The sequence below is a fragment of the Dreissena polymorpha genome, chromosome 13 (assembly GCF_020536995.1).
Source record: "Dreissena polymorpha isolate Duluth1 chromosome 13, UMN_Dpol_1.0, whole genome shotgun sequence".
Taxonomy (NCBI): Eukaryota; Metazoa; Mollusca; class Bivalvia; order Myida; family Dreissenidae; genus Dreissena; species Dreissena polymorpha.
Window position 1 is genome coordinate 54,891,622 of NC_068367.1, and position 26,349 is coordinate 54,917,970.

Sequence of the window (26,349 nt, forward strand, 5' to 3'; positions counted from 1 at the left end):
TAATTTCTTTTACTGCAGTTGATATAAGAAACAATTGATCAGAAATTGGGTTCAAAAGAAGTTCATCTGTCGATTGTTTATTCGTTCACGTATTTCTTATGTTTATTTATTACCCTCAAAAATATGGTCATGAACCTAAATCACGCTTACGATCAAATACAGAAGTTGTCCTATATTTTTCAAATTTTATGCTGATCCTCATCATAGCTTGAGCGAATTTTGAACATGTGTTTCGTTTTTTTCGTGACCATGTTTTGCTCCTTTTTTTCCAGAAAATTAGAGTTATTAAATACGTGAATATCTTTGTTTTAGTGGGCATATGACCGGAAGGCGGCGTTAAATGACCTTTTCAGCTTAAAAAATTTTGACTTGAAAGTACATGTTGGAGTACATGCACACGAAAAAAAACGCATCTGAATATGAAACTAACAAACACAGAAAGAATATGACTGATATGTGAAAAAAAAACATGCTTAAGCGGTACAGTTTACGTGCAAATAATAAGTGCTAAACTGCAAAACAAGATTAACTAGTGTACGTGCATATTAAAGTACACAACACAGCATGCAAAGGCATAGACACAAACAGAAAGTAAGTAAGAAGGGCCATTTTTATGTTAGACAAAAATTGTGTTGAATCGTAAAAATATTGTCTTATAAGTATACATTTTATCTGCTTAAATGGCGAGTAAAACAGTATAATTCAAATATCCACAACCAAAGACATAAATAGGAGGATAGCAGATAACATTTATTTGTGTTTAAGAAAAAAAGAGCGTCAACAGTTATGTCGTATTACAAGCATTATAGAGACTATGAACTCGAACTTCAGACTGTTTACATGAACATCAGATCATTAAACTTATGTGCATATTCACACTGAGACTTCATACCCAATGTCTCATGCATATCCATTAAACAGAATTAAAGCAAAAATATTTCATATGCATAAAGGATAGTAAAGGGTATTCAAGAACACAAAGCATAAAATGATAAACAAACAGGCCATTAAAACAACACTGAATAAAATATATACAGTCTGTAAGTTTTTTTCTGACCATAATATAACCAATAAATGAGAGTCAACTAATTTTGTAGTTTCATAAAAACATATTTGTCTTATATTACAACTCACTTTACTCATTATTAAGGTAAACCTGGAAACAAATATGAGTAATCAATCTAATTTTGTTCTCTATATATTGTAACAATTTTGAATACAAATTTTTTATGTTTAATAAGTAAAGTTGTATGTTTTATTGCTTTGACATGGTGAATTAAGGCAAGTTATTGCGATGGGTTATAATGCCATTGAGCCAATAAGCAAAAGTCATATCTAACATAAAGTGAAAATGAAAAGCGCAAACCTCTGTATGTAAAACATCTTCCGCCGAAAAGCTGCCTTAGAATGTATATTATACTTGGAGACGTGATTACATTACAAATAGTGACACTTTGGTTTACAAGGGACGTTGCTGTTTTCAAAGAACATCTAAAACACATGGGCATAGCCAGGTAATTTATGATACTTGATAGAGAAAGTGTTTTTTATCCATTCACGTACTCGTTTGTTTTATTTGTGTTCAATTTAGTTTTATTTTCTTACATAGATGTCAATTAAGGCATTTGGGAGCCAACACCATGCAGGGATATTTTACGTACATTAGCATAGTTAATACATAAGTGAAATCGAAATAAAAGTTTCTCTATACACAGTTGCTACAAACTAGATATCTGCATTTAGTTGTTTAAGATCCTCGTTCGCAAAGATGCCAGACTCTTTGAATAATTTTGCTTTACGGAAAATGTTTTAATGGTTTGTCGTCAGACGAATCTCCTCTTCTTCTTCTTCTTGGCGTTCGCTCTACACGATCACACCAGTTTCTTCAATAAATGATGTGGTCCGTCTCAGGTCATCCACGTCTCCATAAAGTTTCTGATGGAGGGTTGTGTCCTGGGGCCACTTTGTAGCTCGCTCCTGGTCGTGACGTTTACATCTTTGGAGGATGTGTTTAGCTGTTTGGTCTTCTGTGCCACACGGACAGGTCGGTGACGGGGCCAGTCTGTATTTTTTATGCATTTGTGCATTGAGTCGGTTGTGCCCTGATCGGAGTCTGACCATTATCACTTGCTCTGCCCTGCTTAGGAGATGATATGCATCTGCCTCTTGTCTTGGCCGGGTAAGTGATTTAATGATGGTAACTTTCTCCTTGTAGCTTACTTGCACAGGTGGCTGATCTAACTGAGCACCTTGTTTTGCCAGTTGGTCAGCATCTTCATTTCCGGCCACTCCACAGTGTGCTGGGATCCACTGGAGGGTCACGTTTAGGTTGGTGCTGATTCTTTGTAAGGCATTTGCAAGCTGAGGAACCTTGTTGTTGGTCAGGGCTTCTAATACAGACATGGCATCTGTAAAGAAGACTATCGAGTTGACATCTTCGGTCGAGTCTTCAATCATTGACACTGCCTTCATGAGGGCTAAAGTCTCTGCTCTGTAGTTGCTACAGTGTGTTCCGGTTGCTGCATGATGTGTTTCTCGTTTTCCGGATGGGTACAGAATGACGATGCCAGCACCTCCATTTATGACTGCTCTAGTGGCAGAACCGTCTGTGTAGACATGAGTCCATGCCTCTCTTGGGTATTCGTCATCGATCATGGCAAGTGTGAGGCTCTTTCTGATATGCTCATCCTCTTGTTTACCTGGCTGTAGGTGAGGAACACTGGATCTTACTGCAACATTTGACAGGTCATTTTGTAATGGATCTATGATGTCTTCTTGACCAAGCGGAGTGGTGGGGATGGTCAGATCCGTTGCATAGGCCTTGTCCAGCTTCTTAGCTTCGTGTACAAAGCTGCTACGCTTGATCCGATTTTTGGTGTACCCTTTAACTCTGGCTGACATGGGGTGATCCGTTAGACATTTATACTTCTCTGTCTGAAGCAGGATTTTGACATCTCTTCTTTCTTGAAGTGGTTGTATTCCTGTTATCTTTTCCATGAAGGCAATTGGTGTAGACTTGGTTGCTCCTGTCATGATGCGCAGAGCTTGGTTCTGGATTTTATCCAGAGCCTGGCGATTGGATTTGGCTGTGGAAGACCATGTGGGGGAACTATACTCTAGTGTGGGTCTCACTGTGCCTTGATAGACTGTCTTGAGTATGTGCTCATTTGCCCCCCATGTAGTTCCCGCAAGCTTTCGCATCATTGCAAGTTTTCTTCGGGCCTTTCCTTCTGCTTTCATGAGGTGTGGCTTCCACGTTTGCCTCTTGTCAAAGGTGACTCCCAGGTACGTGGTCTCGTCTGCTTCAGGCATAGGAGTGTCTCCCATTCTCACCGACGAATCTCCTGATAACAGTCCGATTTTTATTTGCTTTAAATTGTCAAAGTATGTGATGCACGTCAGTGGGCTCAATAGCGATACCCATATGTGTATTTACAAGTGTGTTGATTCTATTTGTCACCGACACCGATGATTGACGGTCCTGGTCTTCTGGAACACCGGCTATTCTTACATGATTTCGTCGACGATATTGCTCGGTGTTGCTTATGAATTTAATATTCCGGATTGAATATCGGCAAAAGTATTGTATAGTCATACCACTCGATGTATGCAACAAACTCCGAATTTTCGATACAAAACGCGCAGCTCGAGAAATTCCATCGGTGGGTTTGGGGGTCTCCGCTTTTCGTCTCGGGAGTGTTTGCTATGTGCCCGGGAAATTTAAATGTGAACATGACTGTTTTCATGGTCGTGTCGACTATGAATGGGCACAATTATAGAAACATAAACAAACTTTTATTTTTTATTTTGAATACGCAACTTTTAGCAGCCTTAAATACGTAATATAGAAGGCAAAATACTTATAATTGAATGTGATGTATCTATATATTGTTTTCAAAAAAATTCTACATGGGGAAACCTGTGCGTGACCAAGCCCCTTTAATGTACACAACTGAGAAGTTTGTGTTACAGCAATCTTACAGTTAATGGACTGGTAAGCTTCTTTTTTATCGAGAAAGATATTTTATTTGTCTTATTATTATCGCGGTGTACGCAGTACTGATTGATGGTTTTAATATCATAAAGGCGCGGTATAAATGTATTCTGATATTCAACGAGAAGTTATTGCATTCATTAGGAATCGTTGTGTTAGAAAATTGCTTTAAACTGCATTGTGCAGGTGCCGATTTGCTGCAAATTGTAGGTAATACATTCTTGATGTTGAATGCATGTTGTTGTTTTTTGCATTAAATTGTGAACGTGCATTCCATAATTAATCAATCATTTGTATTCAGGAATGTTTTCGGAGTGTGTGGACAACGAAACCGTTTCTTCAAATAACTATATACCGAGGTAATTACTAATAAAACACTAACAAATTAATAAAAAGACATGGCTGTTCCCTATAGTGTGTCTCCTACGCATGCTCCTGTCTGAAATTGGAAGTCATGTGTGTAACCTTTTGCCCTTTAATATTAATTAACTGTTAAGATACAGGTCATTCGCATGGGTGGTTTGTTCTTAAAACAGACATCAACTTACTTTTTCAGGAACCATTGAATGTACATCTTCCTGGTATGGTTTTCTTTAAGGCCGTTATAAAGTTGGCACCTTTATATTGGCTATCTGGTAAGATACAGTTAATTCCTATGGGTGGTATGTTTCTTAAAACAGACATCAACTTACTATTTCAGGAAACATTGATGAACAACGGCCTGGTATGGTTATCTTCAAAGTAAATATAAACTTGGTTCGTATGCTTTTTTATTCATTCGATGCAATTTTTATACGATATTTTCTTCGTTAATATTTAATCCAACGTAACCATGTTCACGTCTTTGATGTACAAGGTTATCTCATCGCGTGAACTTCAAAGTTGTATTTGCGATCATTTGCTGAGATCCTCGACGTTTCTTGACAATATCCCAGACTCATATTGATCAAGCACATGCCCATCTCCTGCATTTATGGGAAAACTATTTACCAATAGGCGAATGCCGTAAGACGGGGACCAATTATTGATATTCTCAAGCGCTCTGTGAAACGAAGGCTCTGCTAGAAAAGGATATGCTTGAGTCAAGAACCCAGGACTTTTTAACACGTTTGAAATCACTTGAATGAATCATTGATAGTGTAATAACCGGTAATTTGTCACGAGTATAGTGTATAAGTCTTAGTGCGGTAATTGACTGGTATTATTCGCGGATAGCGAACACGTGACGCAGATTTTGTGACGTCATGCGTGATTAATAACGGCTAACGCGGGATACGGGGTTTTCCACGGTTACTAGCGAAGCATGTGCTTATATGCGGCGAATGGATAAAATGCTGCAGTTTTTAAAACGACGTTCATCTGCGAAGATGCCAGAAGGGCAAGAGTCGAGTTCGCCACTAAGCAAATCTCTTAGTGCTTTAGCTGTGCCTGGAATGTATTTGTTTTGCAAATACAATGAATTTAAAAGACATCAGCAAGAAATTAGTAGAAAAAAAGTTACAGAGAGGGAATTGGATCATTTAAATCACAAAATCGTGAGTAAAAAGTTGAATTTTCGAATTAAATTTGTGTTTTCAGTCCACACTATTAAAACATAACATCCTGATTTTATTTCGATAAACATTTTCATAAAACAAAATGAACATTTATTCATTAACAACAAGGTTCCTCGACTGTTTCATTTTTTAATTGAAATATTATAGGTTATTTTTATCTTGGATAAAGAATATAGTTTTATAATGACATAAACTACCGATTTCCCATCTCATTTAATATTTGCGAAACCTGCAATGCGAAGGTAAATTGTAATGGACTAATGTTGTATTGTTATGAAAAATATATCAACAAGCATCATATAAATATTCTTGATTATACATATGGTTACATTGATCCAACTATGAAAACTATTCCCCAACTATAATTAAAATCAGAATATTCTTATAAAATAATATGTCCAACATAAAAGCATTGAAATTGCCAAGTACATAAATCTTCATCAGAAAAGCAACCAAAAACACACCGACAATTCTCTGGAATTTGAAGAAACTTTCCGAAGACGATCATTATGTTACTTCAACATAAAATCTTTATTGCGCATGTTGCGAATTTCCATGGAGAAGGCGTTTACACTCGAGAGATATCATTGAATGACATCTCGTTCGTTGCATTTCTGAGGCACACAAAAAAACTTGGAACGATTATATTCCATGCATTCGGTGCTTTGTTTTTCGTTTCTTTGAGAAAACTGGTAAACTGAACAACTAAACGTTAACCCTTTGCATGCTGGGAAATTTGTAGTCTGCTAAAATGTCGTCTGCTGAATTTATAAAATTAGCATTTTCTTCGATTTTTGTTCAAAGAATACTATCAGAATAGCAAACAGTTTGGATCCTGATGAGACGCCACGTTCTGTGGCATCTCGTCTGGATCCAAACTGTTTGCAAAGGCCTTCAAAATTCGGTTCCAGCACTGAAAGAGTTAACGATAACACCAACAAAACACGTTTCTGAAAAAAATTATTGTATTGCATGGAAGGTGGTTACCATCCTTTTACCTTAAAAAATATAATTTAATATTTATGCCGAATTTCCTATATTTTTTCAATTCAACAATGTCGTATTATATTATTATCTAAGAACAATAGCTTGATGGTTTATTTTTGTATATGTTGTCATTGAAAATATTAAATTCAAATATAACCTGGAATTTTTTTCACCAGTTATTAAATGTGTTTTTAATTAAGCATCCTGAATTGTGGATCAATGTTTCAAGTTATCTGTCAATCATAACATCACAGATTACCCTGCTTGCAAAATAAAATCATGTTACAATTAATTTATTTATACCACGTATTTTAAAAACCAGCACGAACTGTTTACATAATAATATCTTAAGTAACTCAATGTCTCACACAAACGCTCGTTAAATATTCATTGCTTCGTGCGTAGGCACACACAATTAAATTGTTGTTCTCTAAAGAAAACCAGATAAGCTAATCAAAATACCAGTTACAAACACTTGCATTTTGAAGATGACAATTCTGTCAGTAACACATGCATCGGTCAATTATTACGTATTTCATGTGTATGACAGTTAAACATGATCTGCTGTTTTTTATACGTTTTACAAACAGTTATGACTAGCAATAAGGCAGAATTTAACGTTTACAGCATTATTATTGTTGTGAAACGGTCATGTCAAACGTTGAGCATTGTCGTGTGAATAGCCGTTCGAAAGGTAGCTTGATATAGCAATTGTCTTGTATTGACCTGTTTTCCCATGCTTTGTTTATATTTCTGTTCACCTGAAGCCGTGTTTATCCTCCTGATTACGACTGATCATGTTCGTAAAAGTGCGGATCTCTTAATTATTGATGCGCACTTGGGATTTCAATCTGGCTTTAATCAGGACATTGTCTCAAGTAAATTGGACAGTTCAATGCACTGTATGCAAACGATGCCTGAAACATTTCACGGTGTTACCGCGACTTACTTAGGCATGTTTGGACAGAGTGCAATTATGTTGGTGGGTTTAATTAAAATATTGTACATGAAAAGCTTATCAGAAACAAAGTTTAGCCGGTTGAAATAACCACACTGTTTCATTATCTCTTAAAGACCATTCAGTACGTTGATCTTCAATAAACTTATATGACAAAACTTATTTTTGCTTTTTTGCGTTAAGTACGATATTATATTTTGATTCATACCAGATTTATTAATTTAACAATTTGTATGGTGGTAATCCTGACATGTCAACGTTTCCTTTCATTAAGGCTGCAACCGTGTTTTGAACATACAGTTTTAAACAAATTAAACCGTCTACTTCTAAAGACATCTATATTAATAGTGGTGGTAGCTTACCTTTTTGCGGTATATGGCATCTGTAAATTACATACCAGAAAACTCGAAATAACTTTAAGTATAGCATATATCTCAATGAGCCACGTTCAAACTAAGAATAATGCACAAATGTTTGTACAGTGCATTTTAATATGCGTTTTGGTATTCGCAACAATAGGATTCCGCTTAGAAATACTTCGTCTATTTCCATCAAGCTAAATGTAACTGCTGTAAGACGCATAATTTGTCCGTCCACATGTCAACAAATACTTCAGTCGCAGACTTGTTAGTAACCTCAAATTTCAAAACAAATGAATTATGTTTTTAACAACGCATATTGAACATACTATACTAGTAATTCATCACATTTAATCGCATAAAATTCGCGTAAATAAACAACTGAGTGACTGGTATAGTTTACATTTTAAGTAAACATTTTAAATCTTAAAACTTCAGTTTAGTTATACATTTGATTACATAACAGAAGAACAGAACATACAATTTATTGAGACTTATATATATGAACATCGTATCATATGTCACGTGTCATAATATTATATTAATTGTAATCAAATCAATAATATAATATAAATATATGAATATTCAACTAAATGAAATTTCAAAACAAAGTAATGGCAGAGAAAAAATAAGATTTCGGAAAAAAAGTAATATACTAAGTTCACAGGCAGTAATGATAAACTAGTACTTTTGATTGACTGTGGTATATATGATTACACATTTGATTTCACATTTGATTATAACAGGCATTTGATATGAAGACGTTGGATCATACGTGTTTACATCCACTATACAACAACCATACGCGTAACCTGAGATTCACGAAACAAGCAAGGTAACTGAGGCCAATTCAATGTTCATGCATGATTTGTTTCGCGAACTCCCATGTGGCTCGTTAAATATGATACACTATTCATAGCGAGAATATCTTTCAATGGATACTTCTGCAGTCGCCTTTACAAATTTGAATCCGGTAAACAATTGTTGCTGTGTAATATGATTTATATATTTAAAACAATGATTAGTAACATGAGAGAACGTCATTAAGTCAAATGTTCGATCGATTACGGGAATACAAAAACGTTTAAGTTGCTTTAATAATTTACAGAGTCACATGACGATTCCTGTAGAAATGGCCAAAACAACATCGTAGTTATTTCCGACATTATGTACATCGTAAATATGTGGAAGAGATTGTATAAAACGAAAGGTTTAAGAATGAGTTGTTATATATGTTATATATGATATATAGGAAAACTACCTGTATACATTAATGTCAATATCCTAAAAGAAGAATGTTCCAAAACATCGTCTCCGTTTAAGTAAAACAAAAACAATTACCTCATAACAACCATATATTGCAGTACTCTCCAAATATATGTCAACCATGTTAATAATGTTTCTATAAGAAACACGTATACGTTGCCTATTTATCAGCAATAACTATAACTATAACTTTATTCATTTAACGACGAACACATGCAAAACAGTAAAGCATGTAAGAAATATAAGCACGCATACTAGGCTGATTGTTTCAGATTGGCGAATATCAACAGATCATCTTGTTCTTTTAAGTTAAATGGTTTATTAGAAAACACAAATCAAGATGCGAGAATAGTTTTGAGATACCATAAAGGCGTTCACCTATCCATATAAAAATTCAATCTATAATCGTGTCTGTGATGTGCAAAAATAAACAACAAATGATGAAAATGTTATGTAAACACTACATTTTTAATTGAATGATACATTATTAATTAATATAAGCAAATTATAAATTGTTAATGCATAAGTTTGTTTGCACATTGAGTATGGTTTATATCTCTTCCTCTCCGTTTCTGTTTGTTTTTGGTCTCAATTTCAGTTAAACTTCGTTTACAAGGCAATGTCTAAAGGATTTAAAGGTATATGAAAAAAGCGCAACAACCTTTAACAAAACCAATCTTGAACACACTATGCCTGTGCATTTGTGTTGTTTGATCACATTTGTTAGAGTATGAAAGAGCCATAACAATCTACACTTGATTGATATATTGCTGTTTTTATTTTCTAAAGCAAAAATATAGCATGCTTGTAGTTTACTCTAATCAATGCTAGTAATTCACGATTGATTAAATATTCCAAAACTTAATAAACATTATACATATCGAAATAACACTAACATTTTAAATAAATATTTACCTGTAAAAATGTACATACTTTTTATTTCGATAAATATTCTCGGGCTTTTTATTTATTTGTTTTGATTTTAGTTCGGTTACTTTTACGGCAGAATAGTTGTTTTATCATTTTGATTGTTGGCTTTTTGCATCAGTGGCTGTGCTGAATTTTAGACGGTCGATTTTGAAACAATAATATAGTATTTTAAAAGGTAAATGTATTTTGTCTTGACAAATATTTGTCCGCTTACCGAAGCGGAAGTCTCCAGTAGAATGGAAAGCTATTTATAAGGTCAACTATTGCAAATGGGCAACACATTTCCTTTATGCATTCATGGAATAAACGTTTTTATGACACAGTTTGTATGTTCAAGTCATTCTGAAATAATAGAGCAACAAACATACAAGCACATTTGTTCTTACAAAAATGTGTTTGTGCGTGTACCGAAACGGAGGTCTCCAATAGAATGGAGAGCTATTGATGTGGTCAACTATTGCTTATGGGCAAACATAAATCCTTTTTGCATGTATATAATAATATGTTTTATTACACATAATTTGTGTTCATTCCATTCCATTTCAAAATAATAGCAACAATCATAAATATAGCAATAAATATGCATGAATATTTTGCAGCTAAAAAAGGTTTTTACATTTCAAAGGGCATGGACTAAAACGTTTAACTACAAACAGCCATGTAAACATGTAGATGCAGAACAAAACAATAGTTTGTATGGGTCCGGTTTGTAAATTTTTGCTTGGATAAACTGTGTATTCTTGTATAGATTGCATAAAAAATGTCAATGTGCGCCGAATGAATACATTTGTTTGGTAAATAATTCGGGCATTGTATCACATCCATTTCTCTGATTAAGCAATTTGCAAATCATAAACTTGAGAAATCATAACGATTTTATTTAAATGGTCGGTTTTTCAAAGTTAATGTATTGTAAGGCTTACAGAACATGCATATAGTTACTAAGTTATAGACGGCCATATTGTTTTATTCATGCAATGCATACTGCAAAAGCCTCGTGGTTTGAAATACAATTAAGCGAGTAAATTATACTAAGGCACCAACGCTTCAATTGTGTATTTTATTTAGATTTAAGCAGCGTTTATATTTGTAATAACTTCATTGGTAAGTATATAACGATTTAATTCGTCTTTATCTTTATTTACTTACGGGATGCCATATGTACACACATTACATCACAAAAAATAGCTTTTTTTCTAGTGGTTGAAATGTGTGCAAATAAAACATGCATATGTATTGTTAATTATCCGAAGCACACAACTGACACAAAATAATTTAGTTGAGAGATGTGGCGAGTCGTGTTTCAAATCAATTGACTATTTTTGTAATAATTATTTTTCAATTTTATTTTCACCATAGAATATTATAAGCATGCATGTTATAAACAGAATAATAAATGATGTTTGTAATCATACACTGGAGTATTTAATTGTTTATCATTCCAACTTCTTTATGGGGCAAAATATTTGGCTTTGCAACAGCGTAATTGTGTTATTGTTATTTTTACAGCGCATTTAAATTGACACTGCGAGAACCTATGATAGCACAAATTAGGTACACATTAGTTGGCCTATCTCAATAACCATTAACCTTCTTCAGGCAGACGTTTCCACTAAAAATAACATTGCTTCATTTAATTTCATCCAACCAAATCACGCCTACTGGGGACGCCAAATGAATATTGTGCTCAAGATGCTGAGTCAATTACGGTAATGTTATTGTAAAACAAGCGAACCATATATGCCCAACAAGCAATTGATAAGTTTGTTTGCAGTAGAAATGAGATGAATTCGCATGTAATAAGGCAATACAAAATTCTGAGCATCTGTTTGAATAAATTGTTTGTGGAATCTTTTAAACTAGTCTCCGACGCTGATATTGCATCTTCATCAGTTTGTTACTGATTCCTAGAACGGCCATGAAGTTTTGTAATAAAAACGTACTTCAAATTTGAATGAGTATTAAACACTATTTTGATGGCAACAGATTTGTCTCTATCTTAGCCAAGTTAGGAAAAAAACGTGAAACAAAAAGTCAATGTATAGAATTATCCCCTTCCTCCAATTTAGGTAAATGCCAATTAATGCATAATAAGTGCTGTGTGTGACATGTCAATTAACTGTAACGTAGCCACAGCCAAAGGTCAATAACAGATGTAGATTTTACAATGCAATCAACAATTTATGTTGCTGAGCATGCTTATGGCCTCTGAGTTAAACGATTTATAGTGCGGAAACGTTTTGAAGTCATGTTTTGAAGCAAGCGTTATCTAAATATCGAATGTTTCGCAAATAAGGAAGTATGCAATTTCATGATTGATAATTTTTCACGCAAGAAATGGAATGATTCGTGAGAAATTAGCGCAAACACTTTGCTCATCACATCAAATTGTAAGACCAAAATCATTTTAAGTATATGTAAATACTTTGTTATATATAATTTAAATAATTTTGGGATTAAATAATAAGAAGACACTTACTTATAAAATAATTTGGAAGTTAAATATCTGAATTAACGTCTGTGGAACTTAAACAAAATAGCTTAACCTTAACCGTTGGTTATATTATGGCGGATTTGTTTCACATAAAAATAAAATTAGAACGAAAACCGAAAATTAGCGTTGCCTTATCGTTTAGCTGGCTACATCACGACAAAACATTACGGGGCATACTATTTCAAACTGAACACTTATTTCTATATTTTATTTTGCATTCGTTAATCGTAAGAACACTTTCGTTACATAATATGTATTATAAGCTTGAATAATACATACTAATTTTGTATGATAAATAATAATTTTGGTCGGAAAGCTTTCGTAATGTCAAACTTTTCAAATGACTAATTTTATAATTTAAGTGAAATATGTGTATTCGTATTAAATTATTCGCAAGAACACGGATTGTGAAGCAGTATTTTGTACTATAACCCTCTGGTTAAGTGTGGGGTTTTCTAAAATCAGTTTGAAAACATTTTTTATAGCGTTCTAGAATTGAAAACAAACGTTTACTACTTTAACTCTCCGTGTTAAAAATCATTGCAGGGATTGACATTATTCTTACGAAAACAATTTATACCCATGTCAATACCTGTCATTAGCGACAACTGAGTTTACGGAATATATTCAATTTCCGTTTGCGGTGTCAACTCAATGACTCCTTTTGACACACCTGGGTAACCATGGTGATATTGAAGTTATTTTGAGACAAAATAAGGAAAAACACCCAAATCCGTCCTGTCGGCAACTGGGAATAAGCATAGGATTTGCATACGATTAGTTGTTCACTCGTTTATATGAACGTGAGCTATCAGCAAGACTGCAAGACTGCAAGCTAATCAAGTAATTTGTAGCTTTCTAAATTCTGGACAGCTGCTCATCATACGCCTTAAATATAGTTTCTATATGTGTTAATAGGTGCTTCACAGTTTTTGTCTTGAAGCCTACATTTATATTAGCTTATTTACAGTTTTATTTTTATTTTCGTAACATAACCCGGTTACCTACTTGTATCGACTTGTGTTTTCCTGTTGGTGTACCTGTTCTTATTATTTTAACTGCTTTATTTATGTTTACGCCTCTTATCGTAATAGCTTTATACGTTTCTCTATTTTTTATGATCTTGAGTTTTTATTCTCACCTTGTGCTATTAAATGGTTGTATTCCGTCTTTAGATTGTTAATGGTCGTTTCTCTACAGTGATGCAATATGAATATCACATTCAGTTTCATTTAGCCCATTATTATTAGCAACGTCGAGTAGATTTGCAAGATATGCTTTCGGTATTACAATTTGGTTTAAACTTTACATAGCGAACGGAGACCGAATTGACAAGCCGAAATAAACACTGTATTTAGTTACACAAAACCATAGGTTTAGTTTGAAATCAAAGCCCACGTTCGATTTCTCATATTCAAATGACTTGCAAGTCAACAATGGCTGAGTTGCGGAAACGGTTTTAAAAGATTCTAGATTTTGATATGATCGAAAATGATAGATTTGTAAAAGAAAACGATGAAATAAATTGCACTTATTTTATGCATATACATTTTTGATTAACTATTGTCGCTGGGTTTGGCAAATAGGATCGGGTAACCCGCATGTTTCTTATGACCCCATGTGTAATCATTTGTTATGTTCTAAGTATATTTGGATTGCAAATACAGTTTGCCTTAAACAAGACTTGCGAATGTATTGGTAAAAGGTTTTTTCTGTCTCGATTATATTTCTGGACATTGACATTTTCCTGATGAAATTTCAATTAAATTGCACCACGTGATCATTATTAATATATCACGTTTGTCATTTTTCATCTCGTCTAGTTTAGTTTTCTCTACTTGTTCTAAGCGATGAAGCAATAATTGCATATTTGAGTCTCCCAATTTTAACCAACACGTGCACTACTGTCCAATTACCACATAATTATAGTTTTTTTGTCTGAAATATTCTTTCCAACGCTTAACTTTATGCAGGGATGTACAGCTGAAAGTGTGTGTGTTTTTGTTGTTGACTATTCTTCTCTAGTTAATGAACCACAAGTTCCTATCAATCTATCTATATCAATAGTCGTGATTTGTATTAGAATCTACCTCGATTAATCGATATATGCATTTATGTATGTTTGTATATATGAGTTATTTCATGGAAACGTATTTAATACGTCATTTGCATTTTTGTAGCAAAATACTTACATGTGCAATATTGAGTGACGTATGCGCATATTTTTAATGTCCCCCACCACTATAGTGGGGACATATTGTTTTTGCCCCGTCTGTTGGTTTGATGTTTGTTGCTTTGTTTGTTTGGTCAAACTTTAACATTTGCCATAACTTTTGCAATATTGAAGATAGCAACTTGATATTTGGCATGCATGTGTATCTCACGGAGCTGCACATTTTGATTGGTGAAAGGTCAAGGTCAATCTCATCCTTCAAGGTCAAAGGTCAAATATATGGGGACATAGTGTTTCACAAACACATCTTGTTTTAATTTTATTATTTTAGTTACTACGTTAGCACTATTGGAAAATATGTCGGCTTTGAAAAACAGACGAACAAGCCTCTAATTAACACCAAACTTTTGTTTTGTTGAAGTTTTTAATTGGAGAGGAGTAGCACAAACTTGAACAAGTAATTCCGAAAAACTTAAAGACTGGACGTTGTTATTAAAGGGATGGAGTCGGGACCATATGGTATCTCATAATCCGACCGTCTTACATAACTCGAGCAGTGGTGGCCGGATTAAACTGATGCTACATGAAATGATTTTTGGCAGATAATAAATGCATGCCATCTTATTTAGCTTATAAAATTATCTTGGTTTAAATGATCGGCCCTTTCGATTTGTTTGATTTGAAATTAACCTTTTGCAAAGGTCGTTGATGTAAAATATGTACGTCTTCTTAAATAACACGTGTTACATATGTTTATGGTCATACGTTAAGCGTTGAGTTAACAGTGGCTTCTATGGGTTCGCTCAACTTTACCGTGGGGTAACTTGCTGCCTTTTCCTTCCGCCTTATCCTAAAATACGCATAACATCTATCATTGGTAATTATTTGATCTCTCTTGGGAACAAATATCCATAAACATCTACATATTGTGTTTTGCAATGTCATTTTAAGACAGCGGGAAAAAGCATTAACATTACTCATAAACGATTGTGCAGCCAGAGATATACGCTATCTAAACACATCAATCACCACGATAGAATTTAAACTAGTCTCTAACTTATTTGAATGCACCAAATGGGAAACATTAGCACTACACGATTGAATATTATGTCTTATTTCTTCTGCACTAGAAAATTGAATGAAATGTTCTAAAAGATTGATTATATGTATATATATATTGCACACATGACAGTGGTCGGAATATCTAAAATATCTAAAACATGCATGTTGTTCAAAAAGTAGAAAGTGCGCCTAAAAATGTGACAATTGATCTTTACTTACCGACTGTCCCTGTATCAACACACATTTCTTTATATTAGAACAATGTGTCTATGTAGCTCTATGGACGCTATAAATCCTTACCATTTACCCAAATGACATAAATGCCAAAGCATTCCTTCTCTGTGGGATCGCTGCGAACAAAATTAATCAAGGTCCGTCATACAATATTTCCTGACTCGCAAATTGGTCCCTCAGCCCCAAAGGGAGGGTCGGCTGAAACAACAAGCATAGAAGTTCCATTACCGAGTACCATAATTCGGAGGCTGTTTCATGGGCTTTGATCGAAAGTATCTGTAAACAGTAAATGAATGAAATTTGAAATGTGACCGCCTTGGGTTGTTTTTCAAAATGCCATCTATAATACCATTACATTAGGCAAAATAAACAAATAAATCGCATGTCATTCGCTGGTTTTAAAATTGACAATTCGCTATAGTATCGTTTACTCGTCAATTTAATTGGTTCGAGTTTTTATCAGTGCAATATTTACTTTTGGTATTATAGAAGGGTCAACGTAGTAACGGAAATTCTTTCTTTATCGCGTCAAAGGTTCTCAAGTACTTTTATAACACCTGTTTACTTTTTAACCCTGTCGTATTGACGTGTTTTGTACATTTAAAACGTTATGTACGCATTTCACTACATAAACAGAAGCTTTATTTCTTCAAAATAATTCTCATAAAGGCAAAAATACGTATTGGGATGCCTTTTACATATCCTTGTAGAAAAGTGGCGTTAGTGATAATCGGCACTGAATTTCTAACGATATGAATGCACATCTGTTGTCCTTATATATATATATATATATATATATATATATATATATATATATATATATATATATATATATATATATATATATATGTATATATATATTGTTCCATTTTTCCATATAAGTAGCATATTGTGATGATATTTTCTGAAATATTACACAATGCACAAACTATAAACAAATATAATCTTCATTTATGTCAAAGTATTTGAAACGGATAAAATGTGAGTAACTGTATATTTTGTCGTACAGTTGACATCCTCATCCTTATGACGTTGTATTAATATGTGTCTTGTTCTGAGAAAACTGGGCTTAATTCACGTGCGTTAAGTGTCGTCCCAAATTAGCCTGTGCAGTCCGCACAGGCTAATCAGGGACGACATTTTCCGCTTTTATGGTATTTTTAGTTTTAAGGAAGTCCCTCCTTACCGAAAATCAAGTTTAGGCGGAAAGAGTCGTCCCTGATTAGCCTGTGCGGACTGCACATGCTAATCTGGGACGACACTTTACGCACATGTTTTATGCCCAGTTTTATCAGAACAAGACAAATATTCTAAGTCGTAATGTATAATTGTAGAAATCTACGACTAGAAATAAGACTTTTCGTTGCACGTATCTGTTCATATATATTGATATAACGATAAGCATGTCAAGCTTAAAAGACCATAAACACTCAAAGTCAACGAATATTTCGTACTATATTTTGATAAAATATATGTTACCATTCCACATCTTGCGTTGACATTTTGGCTATTGCTATAAGGATCACTTATTTTCTATGGCTTAACTTTATTTTACGAAATAGTTTGCGAAATATTCTTTGATTTGTAGTAATTATGTTACTTTAATTTTAATAAATATTCGTTTGTATTCTGTCATGTTCAATAAATGTATGGAAATCAATGGGCATTTATTACTGACTCGACGTGAGCGACTCGTCTGGTTAAAGAAATGTATGATGAAGTCCAAACCTGTTATGCAAATGACTCGCCTCACAGAAACCCCATAGGAATAAGATTAGCCTTTAACCCATTTATGCCTAGTGGACTCTCCCATCAAGTGTTAAATTGAATTGCAAGCATCTACTTATTTACAATTAACTAAGTTATTGTTTTGATACTTGTGTGGTGTTTTTTGAAAGCGTGTGTGTATTAAGCCCAAAATCAAGATTCCGTATTGCGTGTCGTGCTTGCAGGGGTAACCTGTGATCTAGTTAACTCACTCCATTCTTTTCAAATCAATCCTCATCCAGATTCTGTTTTTTCGCTACAATGTGGCATAGAAGCCCGTATTTTCGGTTATTAATTCTGATATAATTTATTGATCTTTCTATGTATTTTGTAGGGGGGGGGGGGGTAAATAATAAATATTGTTATTATTTATTAAATTTATCCTGTTAAATCCGAAATGATTGATGGGTTATTATATATGTTCCTTGTTTGATGCATCGAGTTTTTGTGAATTTATTATTACGTACTTTCTGTCATTCGTTTTGTTGAGATATATTTATTTTGCGGATTGAACCAAAAATCACTTACTATTTTTGTTTGTTTTGCAGCGTCATGAACCTACAAACGCAAGAATACAACATTGTTGTAAATGCAGTAGTTATAGCAATTAAATGCGTTTTCTAGAATTACAGGCTGATGGTCGTGGTTCTATAAAATTTCGTGCTACGGAGAAAAAAACGCCGGGGTAATCTTTCAGATCCAACTAGGCTATGCGATGAAAGTAATGACAGCCAGGGATAATGTAATATTTATTTGCAAATAATTAAGATTTTCGCCCACGGGCGGCGCATTGATATGCAAAATGTGATTGATGATATCGCATTTATCAGAACGCTAACAAAATGCGTAATTAAATTGTGTCCAGTGAAAGCTGTACAATTTAAATGGCAGAGATTGCAACGCTTTAGGGAATTGGTTGACAATCATGTTTGCTCCGATTATAACCGTATTTTAAGAACGTCATACGTCCATAAAATAATTGATTGTAACCAAAGAGACACTACAGTTGCACCAGCATGTGTAGGTGGTACTTAACCCATTTATGCCTTGCGTCTAGAAAAAAAGGCTTTTGCAAACAGCGTAGACCCCAGTCTCATCAGGGTTTGCGCTGTTTGCTTAAAGGAATTTCAGTAAGAAATATTCTAAATATAGAAATACATATACTAGAAATCCCTTATTTTTGAAATTCATTGATCCAATTTGGAAGGATGGGCGTGTCCACTAGGCATAAATGGGTTAATTAATGACAAATGACCAACAGCCCAACAAATCGACACATATGTCGATGAAATATCTTTTGGGATTTATGTCATTTTTTTCCAACGCTGTTAATTCGAGAGCCAATAGAAACAATCTATTTTGCGGAGTTTTCATTTTCGATCTTAAATGTTCTCAAAATATCAACATAATATCTAATGATTGACATTGTGTTCCTGAAGGGATTTGATAAAATAGCGTGAAATTCACGCACATCCGCCCTGTTGATAAATGAGATTTGCACTAGATTATGTGTTGATTTTTAAGTACTTGCAATGTCGCGAAGAATGCAATCAGAAGTGTCTTCGTATGAGAAGGCGTTCTAACTTCCGAAAATATTGTCACCATATGTCTAAAGTTCTCGACAGGTATATAGCTTATAGTCGGTTTATCTAATTGAACAAATACACTTATTTGCTTGTCTAAAGTTTATAGTGTGAACCTGCTTATCATACTCCTATTATCTTGCTTTAAGTTGTGGAATTCTGATTTACTTATGTTTACTTATACTCATTAAACTCAAAATGTCCGCTTTGAGCAGAACACGACTAATTGTATCGGCCACGTTTGATTAACGGCCTGGTATTGTGTTTCGTGAAGCAATTGTATAAAAGAGCAAGATCATGAATAACTCCGCAGATTGTGAGATGTCATTGTAAATGAATATTGCGTGGCCATATGTAAAGTTTGGAGCCTGTTAAAACCGGTTTAAACCCATCGTGCTTTTGGGTTGACCGTTCAAAGGCGGTGACACCAATTGTGTTAATGTTATTAAATACGTTTGCTGATGAATGACATAAAAGTACGTCAACAGCATCAGCAGGAGGTAACGCTTTATTCACCTTAAAGTTTGCCTCTCTTATAATCAGATGACCACACACATCTTACAACAAAATTGCAAAAGCAAGCACCACTGAAATCTCATTTTAACTATAGTCGCACGAACTAAATGGTCATGCAAAGCCTTAGTGGTGTAAACCGATTCAAAGGCATATTGTATTCCGCAAGATTGGTTTCTCATTATGAAATGTACGAAAACAGAAAACTAGCGTTGCCTCAAAGTTAAGTTGGCGAAAATCACTTCAATGAATCAAATGCTCTAATATGTTAAACATAACACTTATTTCCTAATTTTATTTTTCACTTGTGAAATGTTTGCACAAACGCATTTTTTATAAACTTGAATAAAACAGTGAGTTTGGTCATTATTTGTTTTTAAATTAATACTGTTAATACCAATAAGAGCCAAAATTACGATCACATTAGTTTGCCTTTCTCAATTACAATTAACCTTCTGCGCACATTGCGTTTCAATTTAACATTACATGGCTTCGTTTAATTGCATCCGACCAAATCATGACCACTACGCATGTCATATGTGATACATAGTGTGTTCGTGATGCTCTGAAAATTGCGGTAATGAAATGGTAAAACAAGTGTACCATCTTTGCCCCATCATTGATTGGAAAGTTTGAAATGAGGTTATAAATATCATCTGCATACGTGTATAAATAACGATTTGCTATGCAGCAGATCAGTCCGTATCCTAGCACAGCATGGACATAAGACATGAAACATGCAGTCCAGGTAGTGAATTATGATCTTCTAAATTATATAAATTCAAATTATCGTGGAACGAGCGCTGTGTGTGACATATCAATTAATTGAAGCGAGGCCACTGATGCCTTTTCTAACTATTCCAAGAAAAACCTCAGCAGTAACTGTCCGATTCATACCACCACATTATAGCCTTTAATAACACCAGTGGTAAAAGGTCAATAACAGAGGTTGATTTAATAGTGCAGTCAACACTATGTTTTGCTGAGCAAGTTAAGTGCCTAGGAGTAGAATGATCTATAATTAAGAATCGATTTGTCGTCATGTTTTTAAATAATCGTAATGTTAAACTCGCGTTTTTGAAGAGGTCGGTAAGTGAGCTTCATTCAAGTCATTCACTTTTAGTTGTTCTGACTATACAGGTGAACGTATAATGTTCCAATGTTATTTAACATTCGTGAAAAGTTTGCACACATGTAACGCGTTATGTAAAATCGTGAATGGCACAGTCAGTTTGGACGAAAAGCTGTTTTTAATGGTTTATTTTATACGTTTACTGACTTATTCGTTTGGTTTACTACCGATTTATAATTATTTGTCTTTCAATTTTCGTAATAACACGGATTGTGAAGCAGTTGTTTGTACCATAACCCTCTGGTTAAGTGTTGCGTTTTCTAAAAACAGTTTGGACACATTTATTAATTGTTGCAATGTAACCTTGAAAATTTTAAGATTCTCATTCCGTATTTTATATTTCCGTGTTATATTTAAAAATATTACTCTTACCAAGACAATCAGTACGAATGTCAATACCTGTAATTAGCGCCAGCTGAGTTTGCGGAGTCTATTTCGTTTCCAGTTGCGGCTTCAAATCATCTCAATCTCTTATCTGTGCACAAATTTGTAACCATGGTGATTTTGAAAATATTCTGAGACAAATACTGGAAATCACGTACATCCGCCCTGTCGGCAATCGAGATTTGCATAGGATTATGTGTTCCTTCGTTTATAAGTACATTAAATATCAGCAAGACTTCAAGTATATGTGCACTCGTACGAAGCGGCTTGCTACGTTCTGGAAAGCTTATGCGCCGTACATATAGTTTATGTATGTTTTTGTAATCGCTTTAAAGTTTTTTTACTTGGAACCTATCCTTATATTAGCTTATTTACAGTTTTAATTTTATTTATATGAACCTTTTATTGTACAAGTATCGACTTGTGTTAATAATTAGTTAACCATGTGTGTATCTGTTATATATTTCTCCTGTGACTGCCTAATGGATATGTTTTAATATCTCCACAAATAAACTTCTCTCTGTATCTCTAATGTTTATGGGAATCAGGTTGCATTCCAACGATTGGGAAATATGCAGGCTTTGAGTGACAGTCGAATAAGTCGCCTTTGATAAACGACCCCATAATTGAGTGTTGTAAAAGATTCGAATCGGACAGGACGAGCACAAAGTGAAACAGATGTTCCGAAACCTTTTAAAATAAACATGGTTATCAAGGGAAGGGTATAACCATATGGTATCTCATCGTCTGTCCGTCTTAAATAAATCGAAACGATTTGATTCGACTTCACTGATACTTAATTCAATGCTCGAAGATTCATTTTATTTTGAATATGACTGCATGCAGTTTTCTTCTGCTTATAATGTTATCGTGTTTTTACTGGTTTGCCTTGTTTATTGATGCCAACGGATATATAACTTTTAAAGAGGTCGTCAACCTTAAAACGCTCTGTCGATTAAAATAACACTTGTCATATGTCATATATTTCGCGCAAATGTAGCATTGACTTAACTTAGACTACAATTAATTCGCTCAAAATTGACTTGGGATTACACACAAGCTTGTAGCAAAGTGATGCATTTGCATTTGCCTGCCGCCTTATTTTTATACACGCGTAGCATATTGGCAATTGTTTTATCACTCTTGGGAACAAACATCCATAATCATCTACATGTTGTATATTGCCTAGTCAGACATACGTCATTTTAAGACGGTGGAAAAAGCATTAACGTTTCACAAAACCCATCGTGCTGCCATGGAAGATACGCTTTCCGAACATATCAATCACCAAGATAGGACTTAGACTCCTCTTGAACCTTTCGACCGCAGCAAATGGAACACATGCACAGCACGATGGAAGTATTTGTTACATTTTATGAATTAAAAAAATAAGTGCAATTTTCTAAAAGAGTAATTAAATCTGCGGGTATATCGTACATATATAGAAGTAGTCCGAACACTTATATTTAATACAACATAATGGTTGGTATTTTAATTTGGTTAACATGTAAAAATAAAATATATGGAAAACATGTCTATGTGTAGGTGATTCATATTATGTATTATTTTAGACGTAAACCTTCCACAATATTCATAAACAAGTATTTGAATATATTGTATATATTCCCTTTTCACTTTTTGGTCATGTTCGGCTAAATTTTAAATTAACTATGTCGGCTTGGAAAGACCCTATCCGTATATATTGATGTTGAATGAAAAATTAATAGTTTTTCAATCCGTAAGCATGTCAATGATACACAATTAAGAATATTCTTTTTCTCGTTGGAATCATATATCTTCGCATATTTACATAATTTCGTAATTTCAAACAAAACGTATTCAAACTCCCATCTAAGCGAAAACCGCCAGTGTTGTTAAATATTCATATATTGCAAGATCCTAGTTATTACTTAATGTGTATCTCATTTATATTGTCAAGCTCTAAATAGTTGTTAATTGAAAACATATTATTTAGTGTGGTTTAAAATTGCTATGAACATAATCTCGCTGTCATTTTCAAAAATATGAAAACAATTACACGGCGATCGACTTAGTTTCCTTGATCAGATCATTTAGTTACCGATTGTCCCTCTATAGTAGCACATTGATTTTGCTGAGAACATTATGTCTATGTAGCTCTATGGACGCTATAAATCCTAAACATTTACCCAATGACCTAAATGCCGAAGCGTCCTTTGGGATCGCAGCGAACGAAATTAATCCAGTTCCGTCATGCAATATTTCCCGACGTGCAAATTTGTCCCCCCCCCCCCCGCCCCCGAGGGAGGATCTGCTAAAATAATGAGCACAGAAGTTTCATTACAGAGTAACAATATTTGACGACTATTTGATGTGACCGCTGTGGGATACCGTTCATAATGTAATCTATTATGCTTTTACATTAGGCAAAATAAACAAATGAGTCGCATTTTGTTTGCTGATTATGAAATGTTCATGCGTTAATGACAATATTTTAACGATATTTTTCTGATTATTATTTTTTGTTAGTTCACACAACCTATTGTCCATTTTATCAATTACTGACATACGAGTAAGGAACATTATTAGTTCCCAACATGCTCTTTTGTTGTGGTATTCGTTCTATTATATTTGCAGTCTTTTTATAAACAAAAACAACTGAAGTTCACGTATGGGTATCTGTTTTAAATTCTTAAAATAAAGTGTGTGTGTCCACTGTTACGATATTTTTCTGATTATTATTTTTTGTTAGTTCACACAACCTATTGTCCATTTTATCAATTACTGACATACGAGTAAGGAACATTATTAGTTCCCAACATGCTCTTTTGTTGTGGTATTCGTTCTATTATATTTGCAGTCTTTTTATAAACAAAAACAACTGAAGTTCACGTATGGGTATCTGTTTTAAATTCTTAAAATAAAGTGTGTGTGTCCACTGTTACGATTTTTTTGAAATACATGTATACATGTATATATATATATATATATATATATATATATATATATATATATATATATATATATATATATATATATATATATATATCTATATATATATATAATATATCTATATATATATATATATATATATATATACTATATCTATATATATATATCTATCTATATCTATATATATCTATATCTATATATATATATATATCTATATATATTAATAAATAGCAAATGTTTATAAGATATTAAATATAATGTAATCTTACTAAACGTGTTCTTAATACATCGTTTATCTATGTTATATTTTGAAAGAAACATATTTTAATAACAGTTACTGAAACGTTACATTTATACATTCATACCTTCAAAAACAATTATGCACTTATACAGTATTACCGTTTTTATCCACACTTAAGCAAATCTTGTCCTTATTCATGTCAAGATATTTGAAACGACTAAAATATAAAAACTGCATACTTTCATTTACAGTTAACAATCCCACTTCTATGAAACTATGAAAGTGTATTAACATATTCATAGTAGTAATATATACTTGTTGAAATCTAGCATATCTCATGTCGTGAATCTTTTCGTGTATAGTTACACACGATTAGCCTATAATGCTTTAGTTTAATAAATATTATGTTCTGTTCTGTCTGTGCATAGTCAATTTATGTATGTTTGTGGAAATGAAGATATATGGAAATCGATTAACAGTTATAACTGACTCGTAATGAGCAACGTTGTAGGTAAAACAAGACTTATGCAAAGCAATTAAGTCCCCTACCGGCTCCACCATCGTCAGAAATTCCACCATTGGAATTTATTTATTTTCGTTGCCATAGCAACCAGAATTTTTGACGTAGGAACAAAATGAAATGACGAGCGTTATGTCTATATAATGTCCATATTGCCATCAATCCATGTTTCAAGTTTCATGAAAAAAACATTAGGAACTTTTAAAGTTATCGCAAGATCCAGAAAACCACCATTTTCAACAGTATTTTTAAGTCTATTTGTTGCCATAGCAACCAGAATTTTTGACGTAGGAACAAAATGAAATGACGTGAATAATGCTCATATTGCTATCTATCCATGGTTAAAGTTTCATGAAAAAATATTAAGAACTTTTAAAGTTATCGCAGGATCCAGAAAAGTGTGACTGACTGACGGATTGACAGACTGAGAGACTGACAGACAGACAGAGCGAAAACCATAAGTCCCCTCCGGTGAAACCGGTAGGGGACAATAAATATATGATGCAGTCTAAACTTGGTATGCAAGCGCCTTGTCTCACATAAACTAGCAGGAATATGGCAAGTATAAAGGACTCATATGGCAATATTTCCCGGACTTCGAGAACAACAAGGAAACACACGAAATATCCTCAGCAAGAACAGCCAAGGCGTCCATTCAGTTTAATGAACAAAGCGTCAACAAGTGGAGTTATCAAATGTACGCGAAGAAATGCGACCCACCATTGGTTGCTTAAGGTGATATTATGCGCATTTTTAACTTTTGAATTGAGCTGAAAAGAATTGACAGGTCAAAAGAGTTATTTAAAATGTTGTAACTGATCAATTATCTGCATCTTATCTTGCTACCAGTTGTTTATACAAAATATATATTATATTCGATATTTTGCATGACTGTCAGTCCTCTAAGCCGAGCGGAACTGTCTTTTCATTAGGATCGGAGTTAGAGTTCGTGTGTTGTATGAACGAATCTGCACTAAAACTAAATTTAGATTCATTTCGTACATCGAATTATTTCTGTCGTCAGTTGTCAAAACGAAAGTACGGTTGATATTCAAATGCATTATTTTTCTCTTTCCGGAATATTGTTTTAGCATGTTCATGCTTCATTAACAAATATAAGTGTATATGAAGTGAAAACGCCAAAAATAAACAACGGTTGCGATAGACACCTATTAACATACTAGTAGCATATACTGTTAGATGCGCATCATATCACTTTAACTACACACAAATTAGATACTTTCTTATTAAATTCCATATAATAT

General features: G+C 33.8%; 2 protein-coding genes across 2 annotated transcripts in view; one reads left to right on the plus strand and one right to left on the minus strand.

Moving 5' to 3' along the window:
• Window positions 1-1,863: 1,863 nt before the first annotated feature.
• On the minus strand, window positions 1,864-3,327 carry LOC127854681 (uncharacterized). Its single transcript, XM_052389742.1, has one exon. The coding sequence runs from the start codon at window positions 3,325-3,327 to the stop codon at window positions 1,864-1,866; it is 1,464 nt and encodes a 487-aa protein (XP_052245702.1).
• A 1,978-nt stretch (window positions 3,328-5,305) lies between these two features.
• Window positions 5,306-26,349, plus strand: part of LOC127856301 (uncharacterized) — a 104,041-nt gene continuing 82,997 nt past the window's right edge. The window contains exon 1 of the mRNA XM_052392421.1: window positions 5,306-5,529. Within this exon, the coding sequence (XP_052248381.1) occupies window positions 5,308-5,529 (222 nt within the window). The 5' untranslated portion in view covers window positions 5,306-5,307. The remainder of the gene's footprint in view (window positions 5,530-26,349) is intronic.